This window comes from Echeneis naucrates, chromosome 20, assembly GCF_900963305.1.
Source record: "Echeneis naucrates chromosome 20, fEcheNa1.1, whole genome shotgun sequence".
In the NCBI taxonomy this organism is placed as follows: domain Eukaryota; kingdom Metazoa; phylum Chordata; class Actinopteri; order Carangiformes; family Echeneidae; genus Echeneis; species Echeneis naucrates.
The window spans coordinates 15,363,659-15,376,551 of record NC_042530.1 but is presented as its reverse complement, the minus strand read 5'-3'; the positions used below and the strand labels follow the sequence as shown (position 1 = coordinate 15,376,551).

General features: G+C 42.1%; 1 protein-coding gene across 1 annotated transcript in view; it reads right to left on the bottom strand.

The window, feature by feature from the left end:
• Nucleotides 1–12,893, bottom strand: part of mpp7a (MAGUK p55 scaffold protein 7a) — a 123,794-nt gene that overhangs the window by 35,709 nt on the left and 75,192 nt on the right. Inside the window, exons 7-11 of the mRNA XM_029529597.1 lie at nucleotides 5,096–5,177; nucleotides 4,477–4,562; nucleotides 3,766–3,840; nucleotides 1,092–1,288; nucleotides 421–485 (exon numbers count right to left, since the gene is read on the bottom strand). Of these exons, the coding sequence (XP_029385457.1) occupies nucleotides 421–485; nucleotides 1,092–1,288; nucleotides 3,766–3,840; nucleotides 4,477–4,562; nucleotides 5,096–5,177 (505 nt within the window). The remainder of the gene's footprint in view (nucleotides 1–420; nucleotides 486–1,091; nucleotides 1,289–3,765; nucleotides 3,841–4,476; nucleotides 4,563–5,095; nucleotides 5,178–12,893) is intronic.

Genomic DNA, 12,893 nt, shown 5'->3' with positions numbered 1-12,893 from the left:
ATTAATGTGCTCCATAGAGCAGTGCTGCACCTTTACCACATCTGTAGGTCTAGTATCAGGTCAGTAAGCCATAATTAGGCTCAGTGAGATGGTGCAGAGACCTGGAAAGGAGTGTTAAAGCTTAGACTCCATCAACAAATAGAGAGGCACAGTAGGGGACAGAGGAAGGCGAGTTTGGCAAGAGGCTGACAGAGAGACTAAGAGTGAAGCATGGAGCAGACAGGAAAATAAGAAGGAAGCTAAATCCAGACACAACACTTCCTCTGATGACAAGTGTGAAGTAGTGTAACTATACAACAGAGATGAGGTTGGACTAACATCCGTGACCTTTACACTTAGTTGGTTACTATCCCCTCTTCTGTGTTATCTTTTCAAAGCTCACCCTCTGATTGCAGTGGGTTGAGCCTAGTATATGCTTACATGATCGTCCTTTGGTGCTCCTCTGGAATGGGAGAGTCGCAACAGGTCGTTGCAGTGCAAATCTCCTGGAAGGAGAGAGAAAAAGGGAAAGAGAGGCACAATAAAACCATCAGTTTTCATGACCGCACTGGGAATAATAAACACTCCCTGCTACACTAGAAGAAAAGCCACTCTTCAGTATCTACAGGTTTCATTCTGTCATCTGCAATGGGCGGGAGAGATGAGTGATGAAGGAGTGAGGAGTTAAAGTCAAAACACATTTGCTGTTGACAAAACTGCACGGATGAATCTGAATGTTTGTGAAATGCTCTCTATCCTTCCTGCTTCTCTTAATGTGTGTCTGTATTTTTTTCATGGTGCCAAGAAACTGCCCCAGCCTTCTGAGCTCTGTGTTGCACATCAAGTGTGGCTGTCCGAGTGCAGGCTGATGTGCGATTTTCCATCCACTTGCTGTCCAAAGTGGATCGGTAACAGTGCTATCATTTTCTGTCATCACTCATTTCGGGCCAGACATTGTGCGGAAATCCAGACTATTTTGGCAGTGTGAAGCATATATTAAAAAAAAAAGCAAGGGTGAAAATGTCTGAGACTGTGAGACAGCAGTAAAGACACTTGGGTTCAGCCTTAATAATAGGCAATGGCAGGTTGGGGTAGGCGTGGTGGTTTCTTACCTCTCCTGGAACTGTTTGGATGGGATTAAACCTGCACGAGGGTTAGCGTCGCCCTCAAGTTTGGCCTGCCACCAGGTTGCATCATCTTGGATCATGACTTGAAGGATGGAACCCTTCTTGAAGGCAAGCCCTGCCTCTTTACATGGGATGGCTTTGTCTTCTTTAGGATCATAGTCAAAAAGAGCTTTCACAAACACCTGGTTAGACAGCAGAGAAAGGGGGAGAGAAGAAAACAGAGAGCTGAATTGAGGGCACAAAAGGAAAAAGTAATGGTTCACTGTGAATTACCTTTTCCTTCAGTTCATTGAGTGTGAACTCCTAGACATCACAGCAAACACAGAAGCTGTCTCACCGATGCTCAGGCAGATTCCTCTTAAAAGGTCAAAGTAATCAGAACTTAAAACTTAAAACAGCTGCAGGCCAAGTTAGCCTCTTCATGACATTCTGTCAAATCTTAGAATGCACTAAGCCCAGCCACCATCTTCCAAGGGTGGTGAGAGTGAACATTTCCTGGGGAAGAGCCTCCAACTGAATGTGCTCTATTTTAACACAGACTCTCTCGCTCTAATTCTAAACAAGCTAAAATCATTGATCTTTCCACGCTAAGGAACAAACGAACACTGGATAAAGGTTGTTTTCTTTCTTTAAGGGGTTGCTGTAATTTGCTTTGGCAGTGAGGGTGGGACACACGTCATCAACACAAGGACGCTTGGTCCTTATAAATGGAAAAATATGCAACATGTTTTCCTGTTGTGGGCGGTAAGCTGCAACTAAAGCACCTTGCCTCTTCTTTGTCCAAACTGAGTTCTGTCATGAAGAGTAATCACTCATAAGACACCTCAGTACATGTGGAAAGAAGAAAAAGCAAGGGAAAGAAAGTGTGCATGTGTGACAAAAGGAAAATGTGGGAGAGGGAGGGTGAGATAAAAGTGTTAGATGTCCCATTGATTTAAAGGGTGCTTTGTGCCATGTAGTGAAATTATGTTTCAGACAGAGATGTTTTGTTTGGGCCATAACTGCCGTTTTGGCTGCTAAGCCCTCCAGCAGAATTCTCATACATCTACACACCCAGATCTGCTACATTTCCTCCCTTGGCTAAGCCTTTTCCTTTGGCCTGTGCATGTTCAACCATTGAGCCGCCTTTTGATGCATCTGCACCACCTGATGTGAAGAGGACAGACCATTTTCATGAAGGAGTGGCTGAGAGTTTGGAGCTGGCAAACTATTTTTCAGATGGGCCCCTTAAGCAGCCAGACGGAATCAACTGTTACACAATGACAAAGGATGTAAGTGGCCTACCCTGCCCTCAGCACCTCTGCTACACATGCAGGGTGGGCTGAATGATGATTAACTGCCTTCAACCTTGGAGTTTCAAACCAAGGAGTGGATCCAGCTTCTGTCTGTTACTGATAGATGAGCACATGATAAATGGTGTATCAACACCGCAGTGGGTGACGGTTAAACCACCATGAAAATGGATGGTTACAAGGTACTGTTTACTACTGCACTTTATTGTAGTAGTTTCTTATGTGCCTTTTCCCAAAGAAAAAAAAGTTGTAGTACTTTGAGTCAATGCTCTTGAAGTGCACACCATTGTTACATTCAGTTTATTACTGTTGTCTGCTGCAATTTACTGAACCGATCAATCTTATAATGTTCCTATATTATAAGTTTAGATTTAGATTTCCATGTCTTCTTTGATTATGAATCAAGTCTAGGGTCTATATTAATACTGTAAATGTATATAAAAGAGCTCTGATCCTTAAAACAGCTGTCAGGACCTTTAATGTCACAACACACATATTCCAAGTCCTACCTGGATTCACCATTTCATCTCGAATCTTCAGTGTTTATGTGAAATCTGCTATGTTTTTATGAAATCACAGTGCCTCGCTTCTGATTACTAGAGCTTCCTCTGGTTGCTAAAACTCCAGAAAGAAGCTTGAAATTGAAGATGTAAAACAGCATTGAAATGGTTTTGGGCTCTTAAAACAACAAATATCCCTTATATGGATAGCAATAATTCAGATAAATGACAAAAAGGTATAAAATATGGGAGCTTTAAGATCCCTCTCACCACTCATTCACAGCACTTGTGCTGTCAAAGTGTCACTAAGCTAGGATGATATGCTTCAAATAATGGAGATGTGGTCAGATCAACATCAGTGTATTTGCTAAAAAAATAAAAAAGCAAAAAATGATCATTACATAATCATTAAATAATCATTAAACATGACTGCAGTGTGCTGTAAATAGCCATGAGGATATGGGTTAAAACTATTTGAAACCGCTGAATAAGCACTTGAATATGTGAAGTATTTTGGTCTCTTATGAGGGGGCTTTAGATTTGAATGAAACGTGTGAGATACTGTACGCCAGGTGTATTGGTTGGATATTACTACCAAAACTCAGGTACGGTTCTACACTAGTTTCAAAGCATTTCAGTAACGTGCCCTGGTCCTGCACAGAACCTGGTTACTGTATTTCCCCTTCTCATTACCATTATAAAACTCTCCAGTTTCCTTATACATGCATCATTTCCTCACTGTAGCTAAAAAACAGTGTTCTATATCCAACAAAGTGGTGTCATGTTGGAGCAAAGGAGTTCACTCTGTTTTTTGAGTCAATGAGTGTAACACAATCAACTTAATGATTAAGCCAGCACAGGACCTACCTTCGCCTCCTTGGTTGGTGCCTCCTCCTTGAGGCTGGGAACAACTTTAAAGGTAATGGCTCCTTGAGACTGGACCTGAAAATTCAGAAAGACAAAATAGATACAATGGACTAGTCAGAGGCAGAGGGGGCAGAAATAGCAGTCATCTCCCCCACAAAATATTTCACAGAGCACCTAATTCAATGAAAGTCCCAAGATGCAAAGCACAGTTAGATTTTTCAGCAGTGGAAGGGTTATTAGGATCAGGTAAATGCTTGATGGGGATACAGCAAGGGCCGTTGGGGGGGTTAAAGGGGGAGTGTTGACAGCTACCATTTGCCTTTGTGTCTGAGAAGGCCTCCAAAGTTTAAGAGGCTCTCTCTTTTCTCTCCATTGTCCCTTCTGGAGTCCTAGCCAACAACAGATCTCATTTGAGGCCTCCAGCAGACTCTGTTGAGATGAACAGCATCAGTCTCATCTACAGGGACCGCACGGCTCAATGCATGCGGTGTAAGGGCCAGGAAAGAAAGACAGAGAAAAGCCAAGGTATTGGTATGTAATGCAGCGATGGGAGCCACGAGGACCTGGATGAGTTAGGGGAAGTTTTTGCCAATCTAGGGGTGTTATGTTGTTGAGGGAATGAGGCTTAAACATGAGAGACCCTTGGAAGCACATGCACATGTTCGGACACACAAAAACACAGACACACTGGATTGTAAATATGAAGTTTACCAAAATACGAATAATTTCTTCTGGTTTCTTGTCATCCACAGGGATTCCATTGACCTCCTTCAGTTCATCCCCAACATGAATCAGTCCTGCCACACAAAAGCAAAAAAATATATCATATCTATAACAGCCCTGATGTTCCTGTTACTCTAACGTCCTAATACAAGTGAGCTACTGTGTGAATGTCCGGCGCTCACAGAGCCTAGGTATGTGTACAGTATGTCAGATTAATGTTTGGTCACGGCAGCATTTGAGGTTGGAGAAGAAGCAAAACATTATTGTTGACACATGGGAATTTTCCTTTGGCTTCACTGTGGCAAAGCTGAAAAACTGACTGGACCCAATCAATGCAGAATCAAAGAGAAAACATGTGGACAACATAGCAGAGCTCCTCAATACACTTGTCACTTGTTCATGTTTGCAGAGTAGAAATGTGTAGGACATAACTAACAAATTCAGGTGAAGATAATCCCCTGCATACACCCTTTCTCTACTGCACATTGAACATGAGCTAGCTGTGCTCTAGTTTGTTTTTACATCTGATTCTGGTCTCCATGGCTGGAAACAAAAAGGAAACAAAAACACATACACACTGGACTGTAAAAAAGGCATTGGAAGTTACCGCTTCTGTCAGCTGCCCCTCCTCTCATGATTCGGGCCACGAGGATGGCTCCAGTGTGTTCATCACGCCTAATTGTTGCTCCCTACAGAGGAACAAAAGAGGAGAGTTAAAACCCCATGTTAAAAGAGGTTAAGGCCCATTTTTTCCAAATTCATTAGATAGTGACTAGACTGTAATCAAAGGCTAATTTAACAAATGAATTATGTTTCAATTCATGTGTGGTGCTGTGACCCACAGACAGTCTACATTGGATCGATTTATAGATTATTTGTTCATATTATCATATCATACATTTTATGACTACTATTCAACAGAACTGTATCAGAACAACAGTAACTTTCAGTCAGCAGTTTTTGAATAAAAGCCCAAAATAGCATGAAAAAAAGCAATTTTACAAAAAAAACAAATGCTTTCCTTCACTCTAAACAAGCATAAAATGGTTAAGTTTTCAGGTGGTGGTACATTCTCTATCTCTACACAATAGCTAATTGGGTAATTCTTCAGATATTGTAGGATCTTTAAAATTAGATGATCAAAAACTGCTGGGCCAGGCTTTGCTGTGATGAACACTCTGATAGACTCAAAACAGACAAGCGCAGTAGCTAAAACTTGTTTCCTTTTATGAGGTTGGTTTGTCAGACAGAGAAAACACACAAGAAAGACATTGTTTCACCTTCCTTATTTCAAATGATAGTTTTCAGCAGTGTTGCAGATAGATTGATAGATACTTTATTAATCCTAAAGGAAATTTATTGCATCTACCACAAAAAAAGCATCTTCCCTTCTTCCCCCCAAAAATAAGAAAACAGAACACTATAGGCTTAATATGTGCAACCTATCACAGCCCCTCCTACAAAAACCAGCCAAACTGGGATTGAAGCCCAAACTACATCTTTGCGTGAGTGTCATCTTCACTTGCGCCTGATGACCTGAACCAGATATGTCGTCTAGTCAACACAGAGAGCAGCTACAACTCATCCTTCCATACTTCCCTTGCTGCTATTCCCATCAACCTTAAATATTGTTTTTATTTCTCTTTTCGCTTGCAAAAAAAAAAAAAAAGACCAGTGTAGGATACTTCCCCATTCTGCTCACCAGCCATGCTTTATTTCAGCTGTCTGAACCTATTGTCAACCACTGCAGTGCAACAGCATGGCCTTTTGGTTTGCAATATTTTCCCGTTTGCCTTCGGATGACAGGCTCGAAAGTAGTTCTTGCTGCTTCCATCGATGGGAAGCACAAAAGGAGATGTGAAAACAAAGACCAAAGGAACCTCTGTTTTTTGCCACTTCTCCGATCCATTAGTGTGTCATCTTGGTTATTGTCGTGACCTATTCCCATTTAATGGTTTTCCTCTGAGATAATGGTTTCCTCAAGGCCTTCGTGGTGGGTGTAGAGATGGAAATGGGAGAAAAAAATCAGGATGAGACAACGGTAGTGTCTGCAGAGAGTTGTGTACCTAATAGAATAATTAGGATAATTAAAGAGATTTGAGAGGTTGCAGAAGGAGGAAAATCAGAGGAGCAGGTCAGTGAGAGGGCCAGGCACTGTCAGACGCTTGTGTCAAGGTCAAATATATTCTACTAGTGTGACTTAAAGCAGCTGTCTGTGATGCAATAGCCCCCAGACAGAGAGAGAGGCCTTTTTGTATGTGTTTTAAAGAATAGCATGCTGAGGGGAAAGAGGCAGACTGTGACAGACAACAAGGTGAGATGGGGAGTTTGTAGGAAATCTCACAGGAATATTCAGACATGTGGACATGTGGTCTCTTTTCTCTTTTTGTCTGTCTGTCTTTGAGCTGGCGGATTGCCAGTACTGTGATGGATGTTTTTATTGTGTCCCCTGGGATCTTTGGTGGCTGGTGGCAGTTTAAAGGCTAAAACAGCAGAGTGGCAGCCTTGGACTCAACAATGGGCTGCACAAACTCTGCACCACATGTCCGTGGCTATCTATGGAATCTGCTCACATATGGTGTGTAGATATAAATGGTGTTTTGACACATATGGCTTAAATCACATGTTGAAATCCTGATGCCGTTTAGAAACACCACTTTTATGACTTTTACTGCAAGTGGCAATGGTGATTATAGAGCAAAGCATTTAGTGTGCAAACACAAAGAGGATGGGGTCATGAACCCAGATCCCTGGGAATTGGGTAGACCATTACATTCCCATATTCAAACCTCCACACAACAAACACAGGCATCAGTGATCACATTTGCCCAAACTCATTTTCCTTATACACCTCACTGACTCTCTAGTAGGACTTATTTGAAGATTCTCATCTGACCTACTGCCCTCAAACCTAACAGCCCCATGTAGGCAAGCCAAGCCAGCATTAAAGGAGCTGGGGGATTTATGAGGGGAGTGGGAACCTCCCTTCATAATCTGGCCAGCCCTGGTCTGAACTCAGCACTGGTACGGTAGCCAAATGAGCTCTGTGTGATAAGAAGAGCTGAGGGAGGCCAAAGTGCTCCAGCGGCAACACGAATGAGCCAAACCTGAGGGTGAGTGGAAGACCAGAGGGGGAGAATCCAGACTGATGAACTGACTGGAAGGGAGATGAAAGAGGTGGACAGTAGATACATGGGTGGGGGTTCGGTCTGAAAGTGAGTGTGGCTGAGTAAGTGATTTGGTGACTAAATGAATAATATGGAAATATAAATCTAGCCATAATGATGACAGATGAGAGGATGTGAGAAAAAATTAAGAAACAACTCATAGAGTTAACATTCTCTCTCTCTCTCTCTCATATACATATACTATATACACATATACAGAAAAAAAAAACAAACATAAAATCTAAGTAACTCTGCTATATATATATATATATATATAAAGTGAATACACTTTGTGCATCCACATATGTAGGAGTATAAACATGCTACAAAAAGGACATAGAAAAATCACTACCTTCAGACTAGGTTTTTCTTGTCCACTCCATTTTCACACCCAGCTCAGACGGACAGTAAAGTGTAGTTGAACGACATAGTGGAATAAGGCCTTGCACCCCGGTGTGTATGGTCCCCATAAGGCAATGAAACAGCTCACGTCTATACTTCTGTGGTTTTACAGTAACTGGATTTCATACAGCCAAATTTAGTTGTGTTAGTTTCTCAAGGCTTAAATTCCAGGCTGTGCATATGTGGAGACATTTGCGTGGCACTTTTTCTGAAACATATTTAAAACTTAAGAATCTCTCATATGCTCATTTTTCTTTCTTCTTCCCCAAGCTCTGCCCAACCCCATTTTTCCCGATCCTTGATTATTTTGTGTGCACCTCACTTCCCTTTCCACTTCATTGCAATCTACAGTTCACCTTCATACTCTCAATTCTTGAGGGGTGTAACAGCTTCTCCTGGAGGCCTGACGAATGCCCTGGCAGCTGGAAACGGAAGTGGGGCTTGGTGGTGTGGGGAGGGGGGGGGACCTCCTGAACTCAGCATCACCTTCCCCTTTGCCTTGATACCCTATGGGTGCTATCATCAGCATTCAGCCTTGCATGACCACTAATGAGTCCCTGTGCCATTAAACAAATACATAAACATTCAGGCTCAAACCTAAATAAGCTGGTTAATGTATGTGTGTGTGTGTGTGTGTGTGTGTGTAGGGGGTGTACATAAGGAAGAAACAAGGTAGGTAAAGAGCCTGAAGCACCAAGGTGGGCTTCCTGGTGTAGCAGCTAAGCATTAGCAAAAGGTTCGTACCAAACCTTCAACGCCTACTTGCACATGGAAGCCATTTCAAACTTTTTTTCTCGCGCATGGAAACAGTGCAGAAAGGCAGAATGGAGCGCGTCTATGTCTGTCAAAGCATACATGCATGACTGACAGCATGTGTAGGTGGCTTTTTGAGTGCATGCAAGCGTGTTTATGTGTGTACAGCCATGGGCTTCTACCTCAAGTCAGGCCTGGGAGAAACCTCAAAAGACTACATGATTGATGCTGGACAGTCGATAAACCTGATGAATGGGCTATGCTATGTTAGCAATTAGAAACAAGGCGCCACTTAACCATCAAGTGACTCAACTCCACTATTAGTATGGAAAAAGAGAATTGTGCACAAGTCGGTAAAAACCTTCTTTGTTTTAAAAATGTTGTGTGGGACTGTCAACTATGATGCTTTAGATGAGCATAAAAGAGGAGGTTGCTCTAGAAATTACACACTGAGTGGTACAAAAATACACAGTAAAAATAGAAATGAGAGGGGGTTCATCTTGGGCTGAAGAGGGCCTTCTAGCTGCGGTCAATTAGTCATCAGTAAGGTGATCCGGAGCCTCCAATTCTAACGTGATCAGCTCCATATGCAGCCACTGCTCTTAGCTCGATTCCTCAATTTCTAACACACAAATGCCTCCGATTGTTATTGTTGGGCTGGCCTGAAGGCAGCCGCGTTATTCTCTGCTGTCTGATGAGGAGAACCAGAGTGACGCTTGTCCATATCAAGCCATCGCCCCTCCCAGCAAATGCATTGGAGCACACATGCCGACATGGCAACCACATTAAGTATGTGATGACAAATGGCTCACACCTCATATATAGAGGGGAAAAAAGGGGGGAATAGGGACTGAAATTTGGATCCTGCTCCTGCATGAGAGAGTGTGTTTATTAGAGGGAATGGAATGGAGGCACGACTGTCCAGGGAACTGTCAGTGAACAGTAGTGCCATGAAACTTCAGCAGATAAAGAAATAAGGCAAGTTGTATGTTGGATGTCTCATTATGTTAGTTTGGATTTAATGAGGTTCTGGAAAGCTAAGCCTTTATGGGGCAATCAGAATGCCCTCTGGCTGATGGGCTGGATGGATGGCTGGATGACATGATGGAAGCTGGCTGGCTTGTGCTTTGGCTGTATGGATGACGAGAAGGCTGGCTGGATGGCTGGCTGGCTGTCTTGGCCTGGATCATCAGAAGTCTCAGGGTGTAAGGCAGTCAATGTATGGCCTGTCTAGTAAGAGTGATCATAGGATAGGCCTCTTTACCTGAGCCATGGCTACAACTAAAACCACTACCCTCCTCCTAAACCCACCTGGGAAAAGAAGCACGTCGCTCCATTTCAAACACACAGCTCTTGGCCTGTAACAACCACTCAAAACATCGCCTGGTGAACCAAACTGAACTCTGTAGCATTTGACAAACATTATTTCTCCCTTCAAATTCAGAGCGACAAGGGATAACAAACAAGAGTTGCCCAGGCAGAAAGGCCGATGTGTTTTGACATAATGTCACTTAACAGCAAAAGTGTAACGGCGACAATAAACTCCTGCCGACTGCTGTGTTGACTGCTGTGTTTAGAGGTATAAATACAAGTGTAGTGGAAACACATGCTGGCATTCTTTGCACCAGATGTCGACCATGGAAAAACCAAATACTAAGTGGGAATGGGCCTCCTGGACATTAAAATACAATTACCTCCAATCATATCTGGTGTTGGAGTGTGTCATTTCATCTTACCTCACTGAGATGGCATAGAGCCCCCCACACATAATGCTCATGACCGTTCCACACTCTGAGCCCAGCATATTTATGAGTTCTTACATACTTTCTCAAATGCTACACACGCCACTGCTGCTCAGAAATAAAATCATGTAATATTAGCGCATTCACTTATGATCAGAAAATCCATTTAGTGTTATGGTCACATATAAAGATTAATACAGGACTATAAAGAATTAGCAGGAACCCAGACGAAAATCTATACTATTGTTGCGAGGAAGAAGAAAAAACAGCAAGACGCCGGAGAGCAATTCAAAAGCACTTGAGTTTTTATGTCAAATGATTTTTCTCGCTGATGCAATAGAGCTGTCGCTGCAGGCCAGTCCCCTTTGGATGACCCGTTACACGCCTTTCCACCTGTTTTATTAAATCACTTGTGATTGCAACTAATAAAAGCTACTCCTCCCACCCTACCCTTTCCCCCTCATACTTCGTCTGCCTCTCAGACTAAACCGGGATCTGGTTTCCCTTTTTATTTCCTTAACCTCGGTCTTGACCTACCAGTCGTAATTAACAAGTATACTGAGGAAAAAGGAAAATTGCGGGTCATTATTATGATAATTATGGCAAGCAGGAGGAATTCCAGGAGAAGCTGCCAGGTAGTGTAATGCAAAAGGCCCTCTGATGGGAGGGCATACCTTCATTTGTCTTTCTTTGCTCCTTCTTTCATTTTCCTCATCTGCCTCTTCAAACCTTAATTTTAGAACAAGTCATTACGGTGTTGCTATGAAAACACAGTTAGCGGGCCACCTTGGTACTTCAGACATGTGCCGGCGAATTTGAGTGTGTGAATCTGTGTGTAAATTCGCAGCTATGTCACCAAATATGTGTATTTGTTCCCATACTGTCCACATGAATCACCATGTAGACAGAGTGGAATCGTCGTCTCCTTGCTATGAGCTGGACAGTGCCAGATATTTAGTCATTATGTACTGTATGTGTGTGTGTTTCTTGTCTGAGAGCCCGGCATGAGCTGTGCAGATGCACACAAAGAGACAATTGTGTTATGGAGAGAGGTCTATCTCTTGCTCTGGGATGGTTTAGGGTTTTCCCTGTCTTTATCCCGAGCAAAGAAAACAGCACTTTTACGTGCCACTTTTCATTTCCAACGAGGATGAGAAGCAGGGCTGCTGAAGAGCGCCTGGCCCAGTGGGCAACAATGCCCACATTCAGCCCCTCGACTTGCTGGCTCTCCACTAAAGTGAGCAGTGGTATTGGGATGTGTGTCCACTTTTATGATTCCACAAGATGAGAGGAAGACGTTTTATTTAAGAGTGCCTTGAGATTAGGATCTGGGAATTCCTCAGATGTGGCTTTGGAAGCTGTTCATGTTTTCACATTCACAACTCAACAGGCTGCAAGAGCTGTGTAAAAGCCGCAGAGTGCTGTACAAGGGCAAATACAGGGGCTTTTCCATGTCTGCTTCATGGGACGATATCAATATTAATATTATTAATATTGTAGTGTAGAGATACATTTCCATAAAAATTCTTATGAAATCTAAATTTTACATATTCAATCTTTTATTTGAACAAACGTCATCTAACTTAATGCAGAATTTAATCTTCCATACATTACATACAGCATCAAGCTGTAGAAGCTAATCCAGGATTCCCAGACTTATTATTAACGGAAATTAAATTAAATTGTGCCATGCACATTTTTTTTTTTTTCATTCTGCCTCAATGGAGGAGAGTGCAGTCCCATACATCAAATGTCCAAAAAGCTTAATCAAAACTTAAATACATTTTTCTCACTTGATATCTAAAATCCAGTAAAAGGCATATAAAATTACATCATCCTCTCAGTCAGTATTTCTTGGCCGTAAGAGGAACCGTTTAAAAGATCCATCTATTCCCTGCTTGAAGATTTGAAGTAACTTTGGCTCTATACTTGGTGATAATATAGACGTTTACGAATTATCTCTATTGTGTGTCAAGTTGATATATACACTGGAACTCTAATCCTTTAACTGAACACTTGAGCTCTTCAGTGGAAAAAAACAATAAATCCTGCTAAATTTCTGCACAAAGTAAACATCATATGTGTATCACAGAATATTTTAGATTGATTCTATTTGGTCCAGCCGTCAATCACATTGTATTTACGCAATTTAGGCTACTTTTCAAAACATAGTGGCTCTGCCTTGAGAAATAAAGTATTAGTATTAAAATAACTAGTAATCCTAAAAGTAAAAACCTTTTAAGAAAGCTGCGACCCTTATAGTTATCTACAATTTACTTGTGTAAATACTGGGAATTTTCTTCACACTCCCTGCAGTACATTAACACTTCAGAGTGTGGTA